The 19,604-nt window shown below is 41.6% G+C and overlaps 1 protein-coding gene across 4 annotated transcripts in view; it reads right to left on the bottom strand.

Annotated features, from left to right (window-relative positions):
* LOC137371926 (low-density lipoprotein receptor-related protein 1-like) overlaps positions 1 to 19,604 on the bottom strand; it is a 1,827,029-nt gene that overhangs the window by 68,835 nt on the left and 1,738,590 nt on the right. For 3 of the 4 annotated variants that reach the window (XM_068035008.1, XM_068035009.1, XM_068035010.1), the window contains exons 79-81: positions 13,505 to 13,621; positions 13,190 to 13,366; positions 12,948 to 13,088 (exon numbers count right to left, since the gene is read on the bottom strand). In XM_068035008.1, the coding sequence (XP_067891109.1) occupies positions 12,948 to 13,088; positions 13,190 to 13,366; positions 13,505 to 13,621 (435 nt within the window). Of the gene's footprint in view, positions 1 to 4,966; positions 5,103 to 12,947; positions 13,089 to 13,189; positions 13,367 to 13,504; positions 13,622 to 19,604 lie in introns of those variants that run through there. The other variant, XM_068035011.1, reaches the window with a different exon arrangement.

The following is a 19,604-nucleotide window of genomic DNA, read 5'->3' as shown; positions in this document are numbered from 1 at the left end:
AATTAATTGCCCAATTAAGGGCAATCTTCTGCCCCTGCAGGCATTTTACCTGCATTGGGAGGGCCTGCCGCCGCGTGGGGAGACAGTCAGGTAAACTCTGGCGGCCTCCCAGCTGGTTCCGGGGGGATGGGGGGGCCCTCCTTGATGGGTACTTCATGGCCCACGAAGGAGCCCCCAAGTGGCAGTGGCTAGCCCCTTGCCCAAGGTGCCGTCGCCAGAACACCACCCCCGCTACCCCAATCACCCTGCCATTAAGGTGTCCTCTCCCTGGTGATACACCTTCAGCACTGGCCACCGCAAGCAGTGGCATTGCTAATGTTGATGAGCTGCCGGCCCAATGATTGGGCTAGCAGCTCTTGGTGGCAGCAGTCCTGGAGGCGGCTTGTTAATTGGCCACTGCTGGCAAAATTTGCCCCAGGGTCCAGCTGCCCACCGGAGTGGGAATGCCTCCTGCTTTCAGCTCTGGTGGCAGGACTTCAATGTCCCCTGAAAAATCCAACCCTTATTGTCAGAACCCTATCCAATGTGAGATCATCAACCTGAAACATTAACACTACCTTCCTTTTCTCCACAAATACTGCCTGACCAGCTCAGGGTTTCTAGCATGTTCTGTTTCAGATCTGCTTCATGTCGATTGTACCAAGCTGTCTGATCCAGTATTTCATTGCATGCTGCAGAGGAATGACATATTACATAGACATCATTCCCAGAATTCCTACAAAACAATTTTGATATATTATTCATACTTGCAGGGCTATAGGGAAATAGTGGGACTAATTGGATAATTCTTACGAACAGCTGACACAGACCGGATAGGCCGAATGAACTTTTTCTGTGCAGTATGTTTCTATGAACGTACAATGTCAAAGTACTATCTTAGGTTGGATTTTGTGCAGGAGTTTTGGGGTCCTGACACTGGGCCCAAAAGGTGAGTGGAACCCCCACCTCGGCGCTTTGGAGGACCCCCCCCCCAGCTATATTTAATGGCCCTCTGGCAATTAACTGCCCATCGCCAACTGCCCCATCCTTTTAAGGATGGGGATCCTGCCTCCATGAGCTGCTGGCCAATCAGAGAGCTGGCAGCTCAGCAGTTCCAGCAGTGCCTCTGAGAGCAGTGGCCACTGCTGGAACTGCAGCAGCCACTTGAAGAGGAGCAGCCATGGAGCCTGGACTGCAGTAAGTGGGGGCAGGCTCGTTGGGGCCACTCAGGCAGGCCCTGGCAGCAGGTATGTGGGTTAGTGAGGGCAGGAGGGTGGGAAATGGTACAGGGGCAGCCTCTGCCACATGGGGTCCGACCAAAATTCAGAGAGAACTGCTCAACTTGAGCAAACTCCAGATTTCAACATCTCATGAAGTGCAGCTTTTAGATAAACTTACATTCTTATACACAGGTGACATGCTACATATGAATATTTAAATAATTAATTTTTTAAATGTGCAGCTAGACAGAATTCACACCAATCTGCTTAAAAAAAGCCCATTTCTGTCTACAGAGGTAAAAACATAATTAAAAGTTCCCATAAATTAATCAACCATGGAAGCAAACCACTTTGTTCTATGGATCAAAAGATCCTGTGAACACTTTAATTAAAAATACAACAACCTCTTTAAACATTTGGCACAGTTTCTACAGTATAATTTTCTATTCAGTGACTTTGAATTTCTGAAACTGTATTTGGTAAATGCAGATACATTTGTTAAAGCATGGAAGAACAATATAAGTTCATGAGACAGACTATTTGGCCTATCTCTTCACTAAAATCATCTAAAACCAATGCTAAGATCTCACCCAATCATCTATTTTTAGCATTGATATTCACTGTAGCAAACCTGCTCTATTAACATTAATGGTTATCTCCATTAATTACAAAGAGTTTTAAAGAAAGACTCTGCATTTATATAGCACCTTTTATGACCTCAGGATGTCCCAAAGTGCTTCACATCTAATTCCGTATCTTTTGAAGTGTAGTCACTGTTTAACTGTAAGGAAATGTGGTAGCCAAATTGCACACAGCAAGCTCCCAGCAACAACAATGAGTTCAATAACCAAGAAAGAAAAGGAAAATGAAGGACCAGAGAATAGTTTTTTCTTCCATAACCATCGATGCTTGAATTTTCAAAATCAGAAAATGCACTTAACCTCCCATTGGCCATTTCCACTTATGACCTGCCACTGGCTCACTGCACTGCGATCCACCATGTTTGCTAATCACCGGGGAAGAAGAGATTTGAGTTTTCAAAAAGTAAAATCTGCACATAGGGGCCATTTTCAACGGGTATTGTGGGTTGGACACCTGATTAGAGAAAATGCCCCATTTTTATTTCAATTCCTGGTCATTGATCTCATTGCTGTTTATGTGAGCTTACTGTGCGCAGTTTGGTTGTCACATTTCCCTACCTTAAAACAGTGACTACAGTTCAAAAGACAGTTAATTAACTGTGAAGTACTTAAAAATATCCTGAGGTCATCAAAGGCATGATATAAATGTGGAGTTGTTCTTTAAAGTTCTTTGTACTTAATGGAGACAACCATTCGTATTCATAGAGCAGGTCTGCCATGGTGAATATCAATGCTAAAGTTAGATAATGGGGTCAGGTTTTCGTGTTATTTTTAGTTGGCTTTAGTAAAGAGGTAGTGAACCAATTAGTCTGTCTTGTACACACCGCTGGACCGTCTATGAATCAATAAGTGCATCTGCATTTACCCAATTCAGATTCAGAAATTATTTTCAAAGTCACTCAATAGAAAATTAGACAGCAGAACCTGTGCCAAATGTTTGAATAGCTTGTTGTATTGTTAAAGTGCATACAGGATCTTCTGATCCAAAGAATAAAGTGGTTTGCATCCATTATTGATTAACTTATGGAATTTTATTTATTGTATTTGTACCTCTGCAGATAGGAATGAGCTTTTGTTAAGCATTTGGGTGTGAATTTATGCTCTCAAATTCTGAAATCACAGTCCAAGTTAAATAAAATCACTTGGTCATGATTTTTACCATTTTAAAACCTGAATCATGCTCTTAAAAAGGTTAGATGAAAAAGTGGAGATGGAACACGCTCAAGGAGCTGTTGTGTTTGTAAGTCGGAAGTTCATGGTTCTATTCAGCCAGCAATACACCCTGACATTCAATATTAAAAATATTGTTTAAAATATTCATAAAACTGCAACGTCCTTAATAATTGATCTGCCACAAATGAATTTACTCATCTAGTGGAGTCCCTTGACATTTTGACAGGGACAAGTGCATTAGTCACAAGATTCTTTAGATCCTTTGCTAATCAATTAGCTGAAAATGCAGTCTTTGAAGCTGGCTTTTGACAATGCAAATTACTGGAATTCTTAAATTTGGCTTAGGAAACAACGTGAGTTAGATACTCAAACTCAAAAAAGAAAGGGTAGAATTGCTCATAAATGAGTAATAAAAACAGGACTGTAAAAAGAAAGCATCCAAGAAAAAATATAGGCCTAGACTTTGTGGTCAGCTGCAAAGCTACGGTGCTTGCTACAGCCTTTAAAGAAAGCTGCCCACAAAGATCTAGTGATCTCTGTGGCATAGATTTCACCTTTCCCGATGCTTGTTTGAATCTGGCTCCAAGTTAAGGGACTCTCCAGGCATCCAACAACTCTGATATCATCAAGCAGGGTAAGTAGCCATTCCGAAGAAGGGTCACTGACCCGAAACGTTAACTCTGCTTCTCTTTCCACAGATGCTGCCAGACCTGCTGAGTGAATCCAGCATTTCTTGTTTTTGTTGTTGTTGTTGTAAGTAGCCATTCACATTGAAATATTCTCACAGGCAGCAAACCAGGCAGTAAAATGCTCTGATTATCCTTAATTTTTTAATACATTTTACAGAGAGTGGAATAAATGATTGGGACATACACATTAGAAGCTGAAATAATCTAGACAAACTTAAAAAAAAATTAAAAAGACTTGGAATTTTTATCAGAATAGAAAAAAATTACACAAATATAACATTATTTTTCCAGGACCAGAGAGTTTTTTTTAGCAATAGTTATCACTTAGTTACATCTCATTAACAAGGCATAACTTTTTTGTTGTTTTTAACAGTCATACTACAGTGTAAAAAGGGGAGGTTCTTATTAGTTCAGTGATTTCGAATTGATTGCAGCCTGGGAGGATTTCAGCAGTGTACCCGATGGAAAAGTGTAGAATTACTGACAACAACTTCTGGATTTTCGCATATAACTGTGCATGTGTGGACTCCAGAAGTTTCTGTCAGTTTCAGAGCAGTAATGACAGCAAATGCTGACAGTTTCACCATCATTAAAACAGCAAAATCCAGGCCACAGTTTTATTTTAAACTACGTTTCTGATTGTCACACTCACACAAGAAAAAATCATGAACTATACAATGAGCTCATGAAACAAACCCAAAAAGACTTGAGGGGCGCCAAAGCGGCCCGGATTCAAACTGACTAATCAGAAGAAAGGATTGTGGCAGCGCGTTCTGGAACAATCAGAGCAGAATCAATGTTGGTTAATTCAGTTATTAGTTCAAAAGTAAAGATTCCATCTATTTCAGCGAAGATGAAGGACCCTACCTAATATCAACTTCTTTAAGCTACATGCAGGCAGAGACTCGAGTTTGGCCTTGAACTCCCTACCTTAGAAATTGTACCAGGACCATTGACCATTGGTTGGAATATAACAAGCGCAGTCTGCAACAGTGCATCCATCTTCCTGAACCTCCCAAGTCTTTCTTCAGTGAACAAGGGAAAGGATTAAAGGCCTGCACTGTTTCAAGTCTTCACCCCGGGGAAACCAACAGCAAATTGTTTTTACAAATTATCAGACCGAACATGTTATCTTTATAATCTCTATCTTTTTTTGAGTGTGTGTGTATCTGTATGATTGTGAGAGTGGGTGTTGTTGCATATGTTTTGGGTGTTGTATAATAAACATATATCTTTCTTTTTAAACTTACGAGAAAACCTGTCATTTGTCTGTTCTTAATAATGAAAGCACTCAAGGCCTAAAAAAAGACCTTTCTTTGAAAAAAACGCTGTCTTCAGTCAAGAGGTGGAAAAGGGGGAACCATCCTTATCATCTCTCATCTGTGTCAGGAAGACCCCACCTGCCAAGAATGAGGCACATTAATTTCATCATATGAACATTAATTTTAAGCGGTTGCTGGACTGAAAAGATGACTTATTTAAAGAGATAACAGCAGTGGCTGGGAACATTTGCATACTACAAGACTGATTTGAAGACAAAAGAGAAGGAAGGTCTCTCCCTTTCTCTCTCTCATGAATTTCCTGATCCACTGAAGCCACTTAAACCTCAAGAGAGAAGACCCCTACATTGAAACGAGTTTGAAAGAGTGCACTGGCCCCAATGAAACGGCAAAATTTAACTGTAATCAAAGACTCTACATTGAACTCAAAACAGTAAATGAACTCCAGCTATTGTTTTAAACATTTCCCCTTTATTCTTCCTCCTTTTCAGTGTCTACCTGCGTATGTGTTTATCGCGTATGCATGCTCGCATGGTCACATCGCGCATTCATAGTAGTTTTATCCGAATTAGAGTTTTAAGGTTAATAAACTTACACCTTTCTTGTTTAAATCTAAGAAATCCTGTCTGGTATCTTTGCTTCACAATTGGAGCAGTGAACAAGGATTGACTGAGGGGGAGCTAAAGCACGGTGTTTCAAAAATTAAACCCTGTTACGGTCAAACCAGGCAAAGGCTGAGAGGGAACCCCGAAACACCTTTCTCACCTGGTCATAACACCTATAACACTGACCTTTTTATAAAGGCTGAGCTGAAATTTACAAACTCAGTTGGCTCAGGAGACAAAAGTTTCTCTGAACTCAATGACAGTATACAAGTTCAATGAAATTCAAGTTTACTTCAGAAATTTCATTGTAGGCTTTAGTTTTTACCACATGGGTGTTCAACATTGCCTCAAGTGAGCATAGAGAGGAAAATTGGGAATGGAGGATTGCATGCCAGTAATAGAATCCACCTAATTATACATCCATTTAAATTAATGGAAGGAAAACCAGTATGGCTCAGTTTTCCTCCCTGTACGCTGTTGAGGTGATACCCAGGTGGTCACGACAAAAATATACCCCTTCAGTTTCACAACGCAGTAGATAATTTGATTGAGAACCATAATAATGAATGTTTCTGTAATTAATGCTTCAGCAACATTGTTTGACACGATGTCTGTCAGTTGGACATTTGACAGATAACAGAATTGAGTGTAATATGTTGTAGGTGAGCCACTTTAAATTCATAAGGATCAAAATATCCAAAGACCAAAATCAGAATACATTACGGAAATAAATACTAGCAAAATTTGAATGTTTTTAAGACTACTTGGAGAGAGAGCACAGCGGGAACGGAGGTTTAAAAAGCACGCCAAAAGGGACAGAGTCGGAGGCCGGAGACAGACAGACCGAGAGAGAGAGAGAGCACAGCGGGAGCAGAGGTTTAAAAAGCGCGCCAAAAGTAACAGAGTCAGAGGCCGGAGACAGACCGACCGAGAGACAGAGAGTGAGACAGAGAGCACAGTGGGAGTGGAGCAGGGGAACAATTGAAAAGTAACATCAGAGTGGCGTCACAATCAACCAAGAGGGCAGGGACACAGAAAGCAGCCAGGGTGAGTATACAGGTAAGCTTTTAATTTTATTTAATTTAAATCAGATATAGAAGAAGACTTGATCAATTTATTAGTATATAAACTAAAAACTAAAGCAGATTTTACAATTTATAATAGAGTGACAGAAGGAGACCAGTAGGGAGTGTATTAGTTCAAATTAGGACAACTTAATACATAAGCTGTATTAAGTATTTGGAGGGTTTATCAGTATTTGTAAGGTTTAATAATAGTAGTAAGGTTTATTAGTATTGGCAAAGCTTTATTATCATTGGTATTAGATGCACAGAGTGCAGATTACAAGATGAATGTGGAGATTCAAGTTTGGTGAGTGGTGAGTTTGGTGAAGGAGGCGAGGGCGCTCCATTTTTCTTTTTTTTCTATTTTTTTAACCCTCCAGTATTTGGTTCTTGTCTTCGGTACAGTGGAAGGAGCTGTTTGGTGAGTATCTGGTAAGCTATTCTACTTATACTAAATAGTCTGTAAAGTTAAGGAATGGCTAGGCAGCTCTGCCGAGTAGAATGTACAGCCTGTGGCATGTGGGAAGTCATGGATGCACCATGTGTCCTGGACAAACACAACTACAGGAAGTATCACCAGCTGCAGAAGCTTGAGCTCCGGGTTTCGGAACTTGAGCGGTGGCTGAAGTCACTGTTGTGCTTCCGAGAGGTGGAAGACTACATGGCTAGCACATTTAGGGAGGTGGTCACACCATAGATTAGGATCATGTAGGCAGAGAGGGAATGGGTGACCGCCAGGCAGTCTAAGCGAACCAGGCAGGTAGTGCAGGAGTCCCCTGATATGATCTCACTCACTAATTGGTTTTCCATTTTGGATACTAGTGAGGGTGATGGTTCCTCAGAGGAGTGCAGTCAGAGCCAAGTTTGTGGCACAACAGGTGGCTCAGCTGCATAGGAGGGGAGGAAGAGGAGTGGAAGAGCAGTAGTGATAGGGGATTCATTAGTTAGGGGAACAGACAGGCATTTCTGCTGCAGTAAATGTGACTCCAGGAAGGTGTGTTGCCTCCCTGATGCCAGGGTCAAGGATGTCATGGAGAGGCTGCAGGAAATTCTTCTGAGGGAGGATGAACAGCCAGAGGTTGTGGTCCACATTAGCACCAATGATATAGGTAAGAAGGGGAATGAGGTCCTGAAAGCAGATTTTAGGGAGCTAGGAAGGAGATTAGAAAGCAGGACCTCAAAAGCATTAATCTCAGGATTACTCCCAGTCCCATGTGCAAGTAAGCATAGGAAGAAGAGAATTGAGCGATTGAACACGTGCTGGAGAACTGGTGTAGGAGGGAGGGGATCAGTTTTCTAAGATATTGGGACAAGTTCTGGGGCAGGTGGGACCTGTACAAGATGAACGGGTTGCATCTTAGCAGGACCGGGACGAATATCCTTGCAGGGAGATTTGCTAGTGCTGTTGGGAAGGGTTTAAACTAAATTGTCAGGGGGATGGGAACCTGAGAGGGAGCTCAGATTGGAAGGAAGGAAAACTGGCAACTTGTCAGGGGTGTGGGAACCAGGAGGAAGTATCAGAGAGCAATACCAAGGTGCACAGAATACTGGGGGAGATAGACAGCACAAGAGTAGGGAATAGTAAGTTATTAGGTGGGGTCAGAGTAAGGGAGAAAGTAATAAAGTCTGAATCAGAGTTAATGTGCATGTATGTGAATGCATGGAGTGTGGTACAGGCCCAAATTGCCATGTGGAAATATGATGTTGTGGCTATAACAGAGACCTGGCTCAAAGAAGGGCAGGACTGGGAGTTAAATATTCCTGGATACAAGGTGTTCAGGAAAGATAGGAAAGGGAAAAAAGGGGGAGGGGTGGCAGTATTGATTAAGGAGAGCATTCCAGTGCTGGAGAAAAAGGATGTCACAGAGGGGTCGAGGACATAATCAATTTAGCTAGAGCTAAGGAACAAAAAAGGTGCAGTTACATTGCTTGGTGTTGTCTATGTGCCACCAGCTAGTGGGAAGGATGTGGAGGAACAAATGTGCAAAGAAATTACAGAGAGGTGCAAAAATTATAGGGTAGTTATAATGGGGGACTTTAATTATCCAAATATAGACTGGGATAATAGTAGTGTGTTAAGGGAATTGAGGGGCAAGAGTTTTTAGATTGTGTTCAGGAAAATTTCCGACAACAGTGTGTTACTAGTCCAACGAGAAAGGAGGAACTGCTAGACCTGGTTCTTGGGAATGAGATGGGCCAAGTGGATCAAGTATCAGTAGGAGAGCATTTAGGGGATAGTGATCATTGTATCATAAGGTTTAGGCTGATTATGGGAAAGGAAAAAGAGCAATCCAAGGTAAGAATAATTAACTGGGGGAAAGCCAACTTCATTGGGGTTAGAATGAAGCTGAGGCGAATAAATTGGAGTCAAAAGCTGGCAGAAAAACCAGATGATGAACTATGGGCTATCTTCAAAGAAGAGATAGTTCAGGCAAAGTTGAATTATGTTCCCTCAAAGGCGAAAAGTAGAGCAAACAAATCCAGAGCTCCCTGGATGGCAAAAGAAGTAGAGATTAAGATAAAGAAGAAAAAGTGTGCTTATGACAAATGCCAGGTAGAAAATACTATCAAGACCCAGGCTGAATATAGAAGGTCCAGAGGAAAAGTGAAAAAGCAAATAAAAGAAGCAAAGAGAGAGCATGAGAAGAGACTGGCAGCTAGCATTAAAAGAAATGCCAAAGTTTTCTATAGGCATATAAATTGTAAAAGGGTGGTAAAAGGAAGAGTGGGGCCGATTAAAGACCAGAAATGGGATTTACAAATGGAGGTAGAGGACATGGCTGAGGTATGAAATGAATACTTTGCATCAGACTTTATCAAGGAAGAAGATGCAACCCAGGCAATGTTGAAAGAGGAGGTAAGTCTGACACTAGAGGGGTTTAGAACTGATAAAGAGGAAGTATTAGATGGGCTGTCTGAACTTAAAGTGGATAAAACACCAGGGCCAGATGAGATGCATCCAAGGATACTGAGGGAAGTTAGGGTGGAAATCGCAGAGGCGCTGGCCATAATTTTTCAGTCTTCCTTAGACTCAGGGATGGTGCCAGAAGACTGGAGAATTGCAAACATTACACCCTTGTTCAAAAAAGGGTGTAAAGATAAGCCCAGCAACTGCAGGCCAGTCAGTTTAACTATGGTGGTGGGAAACCTTCTAGAAAAAAGAATTTGGGACAAAATCAATAGTCACATGGACAAATGTGGATTAATTAAGGAAATCCAGCATGGATTTCTTAAGGGAAAGTCATGTTTAATTAACTTGCTGGAGTTATTTGCGGAGGTTACAGAGAAGGATGATGAGGGCAATGCTGTTGATGTGGTGTACATGGACTTTCTAAAGGCGTTTGATACAGTGCCACACAACAGACCTGTGAGCAAACTTGTAGCTCATGGAACAAAAGGGACGGTAGCAATATGGTTACAAAATTGGGTGAGCGATAGGCAACAAAGTGTAGTGGTTAATGGACGTTTTTCAGTCTGGAGGAAGGTTTGTAGTGGAGTTCCCCAGAGATCAGTGTTGTGACCTCTTGCTTTTCCTGATATATATTAATGACCTAGACCTTGGTGTACAGGGCACAATTTCAAAATTTGCAGATGATATGAAACTTGGAAGCATTGTGAACTGTGAGGAGGATGGTGTAGAACTTCAAAAGGACATAGACAAGTTGATGGAATGGTCAGACAGGTTGCAGATGAAGTTCAATGCAGAGAAATGTGAAGTGATTCATTTTGGTAGGAAGAACATGGAGAGACAATATAGAATAAAGGGTACAATTCTAAAGGGGGTGCAGGAGCAGAGGGATCTAGGTGTATATATGCATAAGTTATTAAAGTTGGCAGGACAGGTTGAGAGAGTAGTTAATAAAGCATACAGTATCCTGGTCTTTATGAATAGGGGCATAGACTACAAGAGCCAAGGAAGTTATGTTGAACTTATATAAGCCACTAGTTCCGCCTCAGCTAGAATACTGTGTCCAATTCTGGGCTCCGCACTTTAGGAAAGACGTGAGGACATTGGTGAGAGTATAGAAGAGATTCACGAGAGTGGTTCCAAGGATGAGGAATTTCAATTATGAAGATAAATTGGAGAAGTTAGGACTGTTTTCCTTGGAGAAGAAAAGGCTGAGAGGTGATTTGAGGTATGATTAGAGGTATTCAAAATCATGAGGGTTCTGGACAGAATAGATAAAGAGAAGCTGTTCCCACTCTTGAAAGGATCGAGAATGAGAGGGCACAGATTTAAAGTATTTGGTAAGAGAAGCAAAAGTGACATGAGGAAAAACTTTTTCACACAGCGAGTGCATCTTGGAGATAGTACACACTGCTGCCACTGTGCGTCAGTGGTGGAGGAAATGAATGTTTGTGAATAGGGTGCCAATCAAGCAGGCTGCTTTTTCTTGGATGGTGTCGAGCTTCTTGAGTGTTGTTGCAGCTGCACCCATCCAGGCAAATGGAGAGTATTCCATCACACTCCTGACTTGTGCTTTGTAGATGGTAGACAGGCTTTGAGGAGTCAGGAGGTGAGTTACTCGCCGCAGGATTGCTAGCCCCTGACCTGCTCTTGTATTTATATAGCTACTCCAGTTCAGTTTCTCATCAATGGTAACCCCCTGGATGTTGATAGTGGGGGATTCAGCAATCATAATGCCATTGAATGTCAAGGGAGATGGTTAGTTTTTCTCTTGTTGGAGATGGTCATTGCCTGGCACTTGTGTGGCACAAATGTTACTTGCAAACTATCAGCCCAAGCCTGGATATTGTCCAGGTCTTGCTGCATTTCTACACAGGCTACTTCAGTATCTGAGGAGTTGCGAATGGTGCTGAACATTGTGCAATCATCAGCGAACATCCCCCACTTGTAACCTTATGATTGAAGGAAGGTCATTGATGAAGCAGCTGAAGATGGTTGGGCCGAGAACACTACCTTGAGGAACTCCTGCAGTGATGTCCTGGAGCTGAGATGATTGACCTCCAACAACCACAACCATCTCCTTTGCGCTAGGTACGAATCCAACTAGCGGAAAGTTTTCCTCAATTCCCATTGACTCCAGTTTTGCTAGGGCTCCTTGATGCCATACTCAGTCGAATGCTGCCTTGATGTCAAGGGCAGTCACTCTCACCTCACCTCTTGAGTTCAGCTCTTTTGTCCATGTTTGAACCAAGGCTGCAATGAGGTCAGGAGCTAAGTGGCTCTGGCGCAACGCAAACTAAGCGTCACTAAGCAGGTTATTGCTAAACAAGTGCTGCTTGATAGCACTGTCAATTTCACCTTCCATCACTTTACTGATGATTGAGAGTAGACTGATGGGGCAGTAATTAGCCGGGTTGGATTTGTCCTGCTTTTTGTGTATCGGACATATATGGGCAATTTTCCACATTGCCGGGTAGATGCCAGTGTTGTAGCCGTACTGGAACAGCTTGGCTAGGGATGCAGCAGGTTCTGGAGCACAGGTCTTCAGTATTATTGCCGGAATGTTATCAGGACTTGTAGTCTTTGCAGTATCCAGTGCCTTTAGTCGTTTCTTGATGTCATGTGGAGTGGATCGAATTGGCTGAAGACTGGCATTTGCGATGCTGGGGAATTCAGGAGGAGGCCGAGATGGATCATCCACTCGGCACTTCTGGCTGAAGATTGTTACAAATCCTTCAGCCTTAACTTTTGCACTGACGTGCTTGGCTACCCCATCATTGAGAATGGAGAGATTTGTAGAGCCACCTTCTTCTGTTAGTTGTTTAATTGTCCACCACCATTCACGACTGGATATGGCAGGACTGCAGAGCTTAGATTTGATCCATTGGTTGTGGGATCGCTTAGCTCTGTCTACCGCGTGCTGCTTACGCTGTTTGGCATGCAAGTAGTCCTGGGTTGTAGCATCACCAGGTTGACACCGCATTTTGAGGTATGCCTTGTGCTGTTCTTGGCATGCCCTCCTGCACTCTTCATTGAACCTTTTACGTACATTTTGTCGGGCACAGTTTTAATATACATCTAGCTAGTGCTAGAACTAATTTGGGAGAGCCTTATGTTGAAACTAGAAGATAGCAAAAGTGAAAAAGATTCCATTTTACATACTGATACTTCTTACTTTGATGAGCACAAACTGGATTGAGGGTGGGGGGAGGGGAAGGAAGGAAATGATACTAAAATTTTAACAAAAAAAATCTGCAATATTCATAATATTTCCTGCCACTGTTTAAAGCTTTTAGTTTCATCAAAAATTTTCATGAATATTCAGAGAGTATTTTGAGAGTTACGTTGGGCTGGAGTGATCCGTATTGGGAACTACAGAAGTACTCACCATAAGGTAGTGCAGTAGGAGAATCTACATCAACACATGTTCCATTAATCATGTTCTTTCCATCTGGACACAAACATGTTACACCAGTAGGATTCAGCAAACAAAGCCACTCACAGTTATTTTTGCTGCAAGGATTCGGTACTGTGGAATGGAAAGAAAGTGTATGTAACAGTCGACATGATTCAAAGCATTCTGATGCATTCTACACGTACTTTGTTTTGTTAAGTTAAACTGTTACTTACAGTCTTGTTGTTTGTACTGATGGAACATCACCGTAGCTGAGGCATCACTGAGACCTGATACCAGGTATTCAAGGTGAGCACGTCCAAATTTGTGTACTTTAAAAACACGACTGTTGGTATGAGTCACTCCATAAATATAATCTTCAAAAACATCAATGCTGAAAGGACTTAGGAGACCTTCAAAAAGAAATCAGATTGTATTCTTAAATCCTTACTAATGTGGAAAAAGAACACAATTAAATTAGCTAAGAGCATTTAACATTTTCTTTTCCGATCACAAAAATTAACAAACTAAGGAAGTGAAATTTGTGCTACCTTGTTTCATGCTAGCAATGACAACAGAATCACTGCCATCAAAGCGGACACTGCCTACAATTGAAAGCTTGGTGTCAGCCCAATATAAGCGCTGGGTGAAATGATCAAGAGCTAGTCCTAAGGAGAGGAAAAGAAATACACATATTTAAAAGTGATTATTACAATTATTGAGTTAACATTTTCTGTTTATCGATATATTTTTCATGCTTTTCTTAATGATTAGACTGTCCAAGGTTTGCTTTCAATTTTACAGGCATCAATTTTCTTTTCTGCCTGAGATTAATGGAAAAAATTCCATTGTTGATACAAGGGTCAAAATTTATTCTCCAGAACGTCTGTATTTGATCAGAATTATTGTTGTACATTCAGATATTCAAGTTAGATTAGAGGGCCTAAAGACTTACCAGAGTTTAACTCCCTCTCCTGGCACTGAGTTGGAACAATGTGGATGCAATGCACCAAAAGCACTGGAGTGCCAGGATTTTTGGCAGTCCCTCATTTAACTGGAGTGAGTGGATCTTGGTGCTCCACTGGGTGCTTTAAAGATCCTGAGATGAGGTTCCAGCACTTCCTGGGCCTTAAGGTCAGCATCAATGTTAAGCACTTGTGCCAATTAGCCATGGCTGCTTTGGCAGTTCTACCCCAAGCAGCAGTCTGGACAGCTATGCTTTGGATGGAGCTGTTAAGAGGCTAACACTGTAGAAGATCACAGGAAACAAGTCTGTCTGTGAACAATGATGTTGTGGGAATAAGAGGAGGATGTTGGTTTGACTGCGAGCCTTCTTATTTTACTCTAGATGGCACAAAGCAGGCATATGATGAGGGAGGGGAAAGCTTCCTACTCTGTGGCTCAGGTAGGGCCAGGCAAATATCTTCAGCAGCTGTCAAAGGGCTTGTGGATATTTTCCTTCATGTGCCTCCAAATAAGACATTTTGCAAAAGCCCGAGGCGGACCAGGTTTTTGGGGCAGGGTGGGGTGGGGGTGGGGGGTGGTACAGTAATGAACATGGACTCCCTTGTTAGATGTAAAATAGCAACAGTATTCAGCAATTATCTGGAAGATCAAAAATAAAATAAAGAATTATCTTGACAAAAACTTAAAGGCCAATCATGCCGAACAGGAATGAGTAGCACTAAATATTAGAAGGTCTTACCCCTGCACTACAACAGGCAGTGTTAGAGGAAATCTGGGTGCAAAGTTCCCTCAGAGTTATTTGCATGAAATCTATATTGCTGCATCCTCTTCAGGCAGTCAAAAGCAGACACCATAAAGCAATGGAGAAAGTTCAGGTGCAGTGATATTCAGGAGCTAAGTGTAAGCAGTGAGGCTTACAACTGGGCCAGGTCTATGGTCCATGGCGAAGGAAGAGAAAAATAATCAATCAGGGTTCCTGTGCCTGATCATTATCCAGTGATCCTCTGGCAAGTGTGAGTGTATGGAAGTTGCACGAAGACCCGGTTTGGGTATGTTTAGTCAATTAACTAGTACTCTCTCAGCTTTATGTGCAGATTGACGAGTGAGTGAAGCACTGCAGCATTGCCAGCACTGAAGGAATCATACACCTTCAGGAGTGAAAATTAAAACATAAGCCTATTTGTGAAAAGGTTTAAAATAATGTGTTGCCTGAATAATACCTTTCTGATATATGCAGTATATGATTCACACCATGAGTATACGAGTTCACTCAAAGTGGTTTTCTCGTTCCAGTCGTAACGCAGCAGCACCAAAGCACAGTCGACCTGGCATTCACTGTAATCATGCAGGTGTTAATCCTGAGATTTCCTGGGATCAGAATCATTATTTTATGCACACAGAGTTCCTGACCTAAATTGATGGTTGCCTGTAAGAGCTGACTTTCAGTAGAAGGTTGTGAGGTGGGGGGTGGGGGCTCAGCAGGTAGGTTAGTGTGCAGCTCTTAGAGGTTGAAGCTGGTATTTAAATGTTATTGAGCAGACAAATGGAAATGACAGGGCAACTCTTTCAAGATCCTGTTTTGTACGTGCTAACTAGAATGACGCCAAGGATAGGAAACTAAACAAATGAGGAGAGACTTGCAGTACAGAGCCAACTGCCACTGAACCATAAAAGGGCAAGAGAAGATTCAGTAAATTTTTTTTTATAAATTATGAAGAATGTTGTTAGAGTTATTGGGCAAAGACTATTTTCCCTGGTTGCAGAATCAGTGACAATGGGTTATTAATTTAAAATTATTATTGAGAGTGGAAAATTCTGAGACATTTTTACATACAGAATGTTGTTGGAGCACAACATGCTTTGTGACATACAATGTTGAGTCAGAGATTGTTACATCTTTTAAGGGAAAATTTAATAAATCCTCGAAATGGAGGACAATATGATGTTATTGGGACCAGTTCTAGGACAGGTGGGACCTCTACAAGATGGATGGGCTGCAGCTTAACAAAACCAGAACTAATGTCCTCACAGGGAGATTTACTAGAGCTGTTGGAGAGGGTTTCAACTTGGTTGTCAAGGGGATGGGATCCTGAGGGGTAGCTCAAATTGGAAGGAAGTAAAGCTGGTAACAGGAGGTAGAAAAGTAGCAAATGACATTAGAAGGCAGACGAATCAAAGGCAAGCATCAGCTAGGCTTAGTATGCAGAATGTCAAGAAGACAAGATTACGGGCACTCTACCTGAATGCATGCAGCATTTGCAACAAGGTAGATGGCTTAAAGGCCCAAATAGAGGTAAATGGGTATGATCTAATTGCCATAAAGGAAACATGGCTGCAGGGTGGCCAAGACTGGGAACTGAATATTCAACGATATTCAACATTTAGAAAGGACAGGCAAAAAGGAAAAGGAGGTGGTGTTGCACTGATAATAAGGATGGGATCAGTTCATTAGTAAGGGAGGATCACAGATCGGAAGAACAAAATGTGGAATCTGTTTGGGTGGAGCTAAGAAACAGCAAGGGGCAGCAAACATTAGTAGGAGTTGTTTATAGGCCACCAAACAGTAGTGATAGTGTGGTGCATGGTACTAATCAGGAGATTAGAGAATCATGGGTGATTTCAATCTGCATATAGATTGGGTAAACCTAATGAGCCCTAATGCTGTGGAGGACGAGTTTCTGGAGTGTGTTAGGGATAGTTTTCTAGAGCAGTATGTCCAGGAGCCACCTAGAGAACAGGCTATTTTAGATCTAGTATTATGTAATGAGAAAGGGTTAATTAATAATCTTGTTGCAAAAGAATCTTTAGGGATGAGTGACCATAATATGATAGAATTTTACATTATGTTTGAAAGTGAGGTAGTTCAATCTGAAGCCACGGTATTAAAGTAGAACAAAGGAAATTATGAAGGTATGAGGGGTAAGTTGGCTGAGGTGGATTGGGAAAATACATTAAAAGGTATGACTGTACATAGGCAATGGACAGTCTTTAAAGAAATATTACATAGCTTACAGCAACTATACATTCTTTCAAGGCACAAAAACCCCAAAAGTAAAGGCAGTCAACTGTGGATAACAAAGGAAGTTAAAGATTGAAAAAGATTTTTTAAAAAGGCCTATAAAGTTGCCAGAAACAGGAGTAAACTGAAGATTGGGAGGATTTTAGAATACAGCAAAGGAGGACGAAGAAACTGATAAAGAAAGGGAGAATAGAATACAAATGTAAGCTAGCAAAAAATATAAAAACTTACTGTAAAAACTTCTATAGGTACATAAAAAGGAAACATTTGGCTATGACAAATATGGGTCCATTACAAGCAGCATCAGGAGAATTTATAATGGGGAATAGAGAAATGGCAGAAAAGCTAAATGATGACTTTGTGTCTGTCTTCACTGAGGAAGATACAAGAAATCTCACAGAATTCGAGATCCAAGGGATTAAGGAGAATGAGGAATTGAAGGAAATTAGTATTAATAAAAAGGTTGTATTGGAGACATTAATGGGGCTGAAGGCTGAAAAGTCCCCACATCCCAGAGTGTTGAAAGAGGAAGCTATGGAGATAGTGGATGCATTGGTGATCACTTTCCAAAATTCTATAGATTCTGGAGCGGTTCCTACAGATTGGAAGGTTGCAAATATGACCCCACTATTTAAGAAGGGAGGGAGAGAGAAAACAGGGATTTACAGACCTGTTAGCCTTACATAGGTCATTGGCAAAATGCTAGAATCTATTCTAAAGGATGTGATAAGTGGATACTTGGATAATAATGATCTGATTGGGCATAGTCAACATGGATTTATGAATGGGAAATAATGTTTTTGACACACCTGCTGGAGTTTTTGAGGATGTTATTAACAGAATTGATAAAGGGGAGTCGGTGGACGTGGTTATACTTGGATTTCCAGAAGACTTTTGATAAAGTCCCCCACAGGAGTTTGGCTAGCAACATAAAGCACATGGATAGGAGGTAATATACTGGCATGGATTAAGGATAGGTTAACAGGCAAAACTAGCTGGGAATGTGTGTTGTGAGGAAGATGCAAAGTGGCTTCAAGGAGATTTGGACAGACTTAGTGAGTGGGCAAGAGCGTGGCAGATAGAATATAATGTGGAAAAATGTGAGGTTATCCACTTTGGTAGGAGGAATAGATGTGCAAAGTATTTCTTAAATGCTAAGAAATTAGAAAGTGTAGATGTACAAAGGAACCTGGATGTCCTTGGCAATAAGTTGCTGAAAGCTAACATGCAGGTGCAGCAAGCAATTAAGAAGGCTAATGGTATGTTAGCCTTTATCACAAGAGGATTTGAGTACAGGAGTAGTGATGTCTTGCTTCAATTGTATAGAACCGTGGTTAGACCGCGCCTGGAGTACCGTGTGCAGTTTCCCGTACCTTAGGAAGGACATTATTGACATCGAGGGAGTGCAATGAAGGTTCACCAGACTTGTTCCCGGGATGTCGGGGCTGTCCTATGAAGAGAGATTGGGGAAACTGGGCCTGTATTCTCTAGAGTTTCGAAGAATGAGAGGTGATCACTTTGAAATCTACAAAATACTTAAAGCGATAGACAGGGAAGGTGCAGCTAAGATGTTTCCCCTGATTGGGGCATCCAGAACCAGGGGACACAATTTCAAAATAAGGGGGAAGCCACTTAGGACAGAGATGAGGAGAAATTTCTCTACTCAGAGGGTTGTGACTCTTTAGAATTCTCTACCCCAGTGGGCTGTGGAAGCTCAGTCATTGAGTATATTTAAAGCAGAGCTTGACAGATTTCTAAATACAAATGACATAAGCGGATATGAGGACAGTGTGGGAAAAAGGCATTGAAGTGGAAGATCAGCCATGATCATTTTGAACGGCGGGGCAGGCTCGATGGGCTGAATGGCCTACTCCTGCTCCTATGTTCCTATGTGAAAAGTGCAAGCAGTGGGATTAACTTTGGATTGCTCTATAAAAGAGCACACATGGTTTTATCGTTATATGTGTAGCAAGGAAGTACCCTGTCTAGGACACAATAAACTCTATGAACACCAGAACTTTACACTTTGCTCAGCATGACGTGACGGTAAATACTGTCTTAAACAACCAAAGGAAGCGAGAGCAGATAAGGAAAAAGTTTAGACTCAAGTTATCTGGCAAGGTAACAGGACCAATATTTTACTCAACCAAGTAGATGGACAGATCAATCATCCACAGTTTTCTCTCACCATAGAAAACAATGATTGAGGCTACGTGCCAAGCCTTACAAAAGTTCTTTTCAAGGCCATACTGCAACAGGCCATATTGCTTTTTCACTAAAAACTGAATCTGCTGTAGTGTTATTATATTGAAAGAATGATCCCATAATCTAATCATACAAAACAGCTCACGTGCATGAAGCACATTTACTTCCTCATGCACATCGGGAGTGCACAGTTGACACTTGGTTATCACTCTATGTGCTCTTCAAACTTCTGATATCTCACCACGACTTCTCTAATTGTATGATAAAGCAACACATAACAGGATCAACCATTAAGTTAATCTCAATAAGCCATGCTCAATGCCTTGTAGCCTGATAACATAGAGACAGTGGGCAGCACAGTGGTGCAGTGGCTAGCACCGCAGCCTCACAACTCCAGCGACCCAGGTTCGGTTCTGGGTACTGCCTGTGTGGAGTTTGCAAGTTCTCCCTGTGACCGCGTG

This window comes from Heterodontus francisci, chromosome 7 (assembly GCF_036365525.1).
Source record: "Heterodontus francisci isolate sHetFra1 chromosome 7, sHetFra1.hap1, whole genome shotgun sequence".
Lineage (NCBI taxonomy): Eukaryota > Metazoa > Chordata > Chondrichthyes > Heterodontiformes > Heterodontidae > Heterodontus > Heterodontus francisci.
Note: the sequence above shows the minus strand (reverse complement) of the source record. Positions and strands in the feature narration are given on the sequence as shown.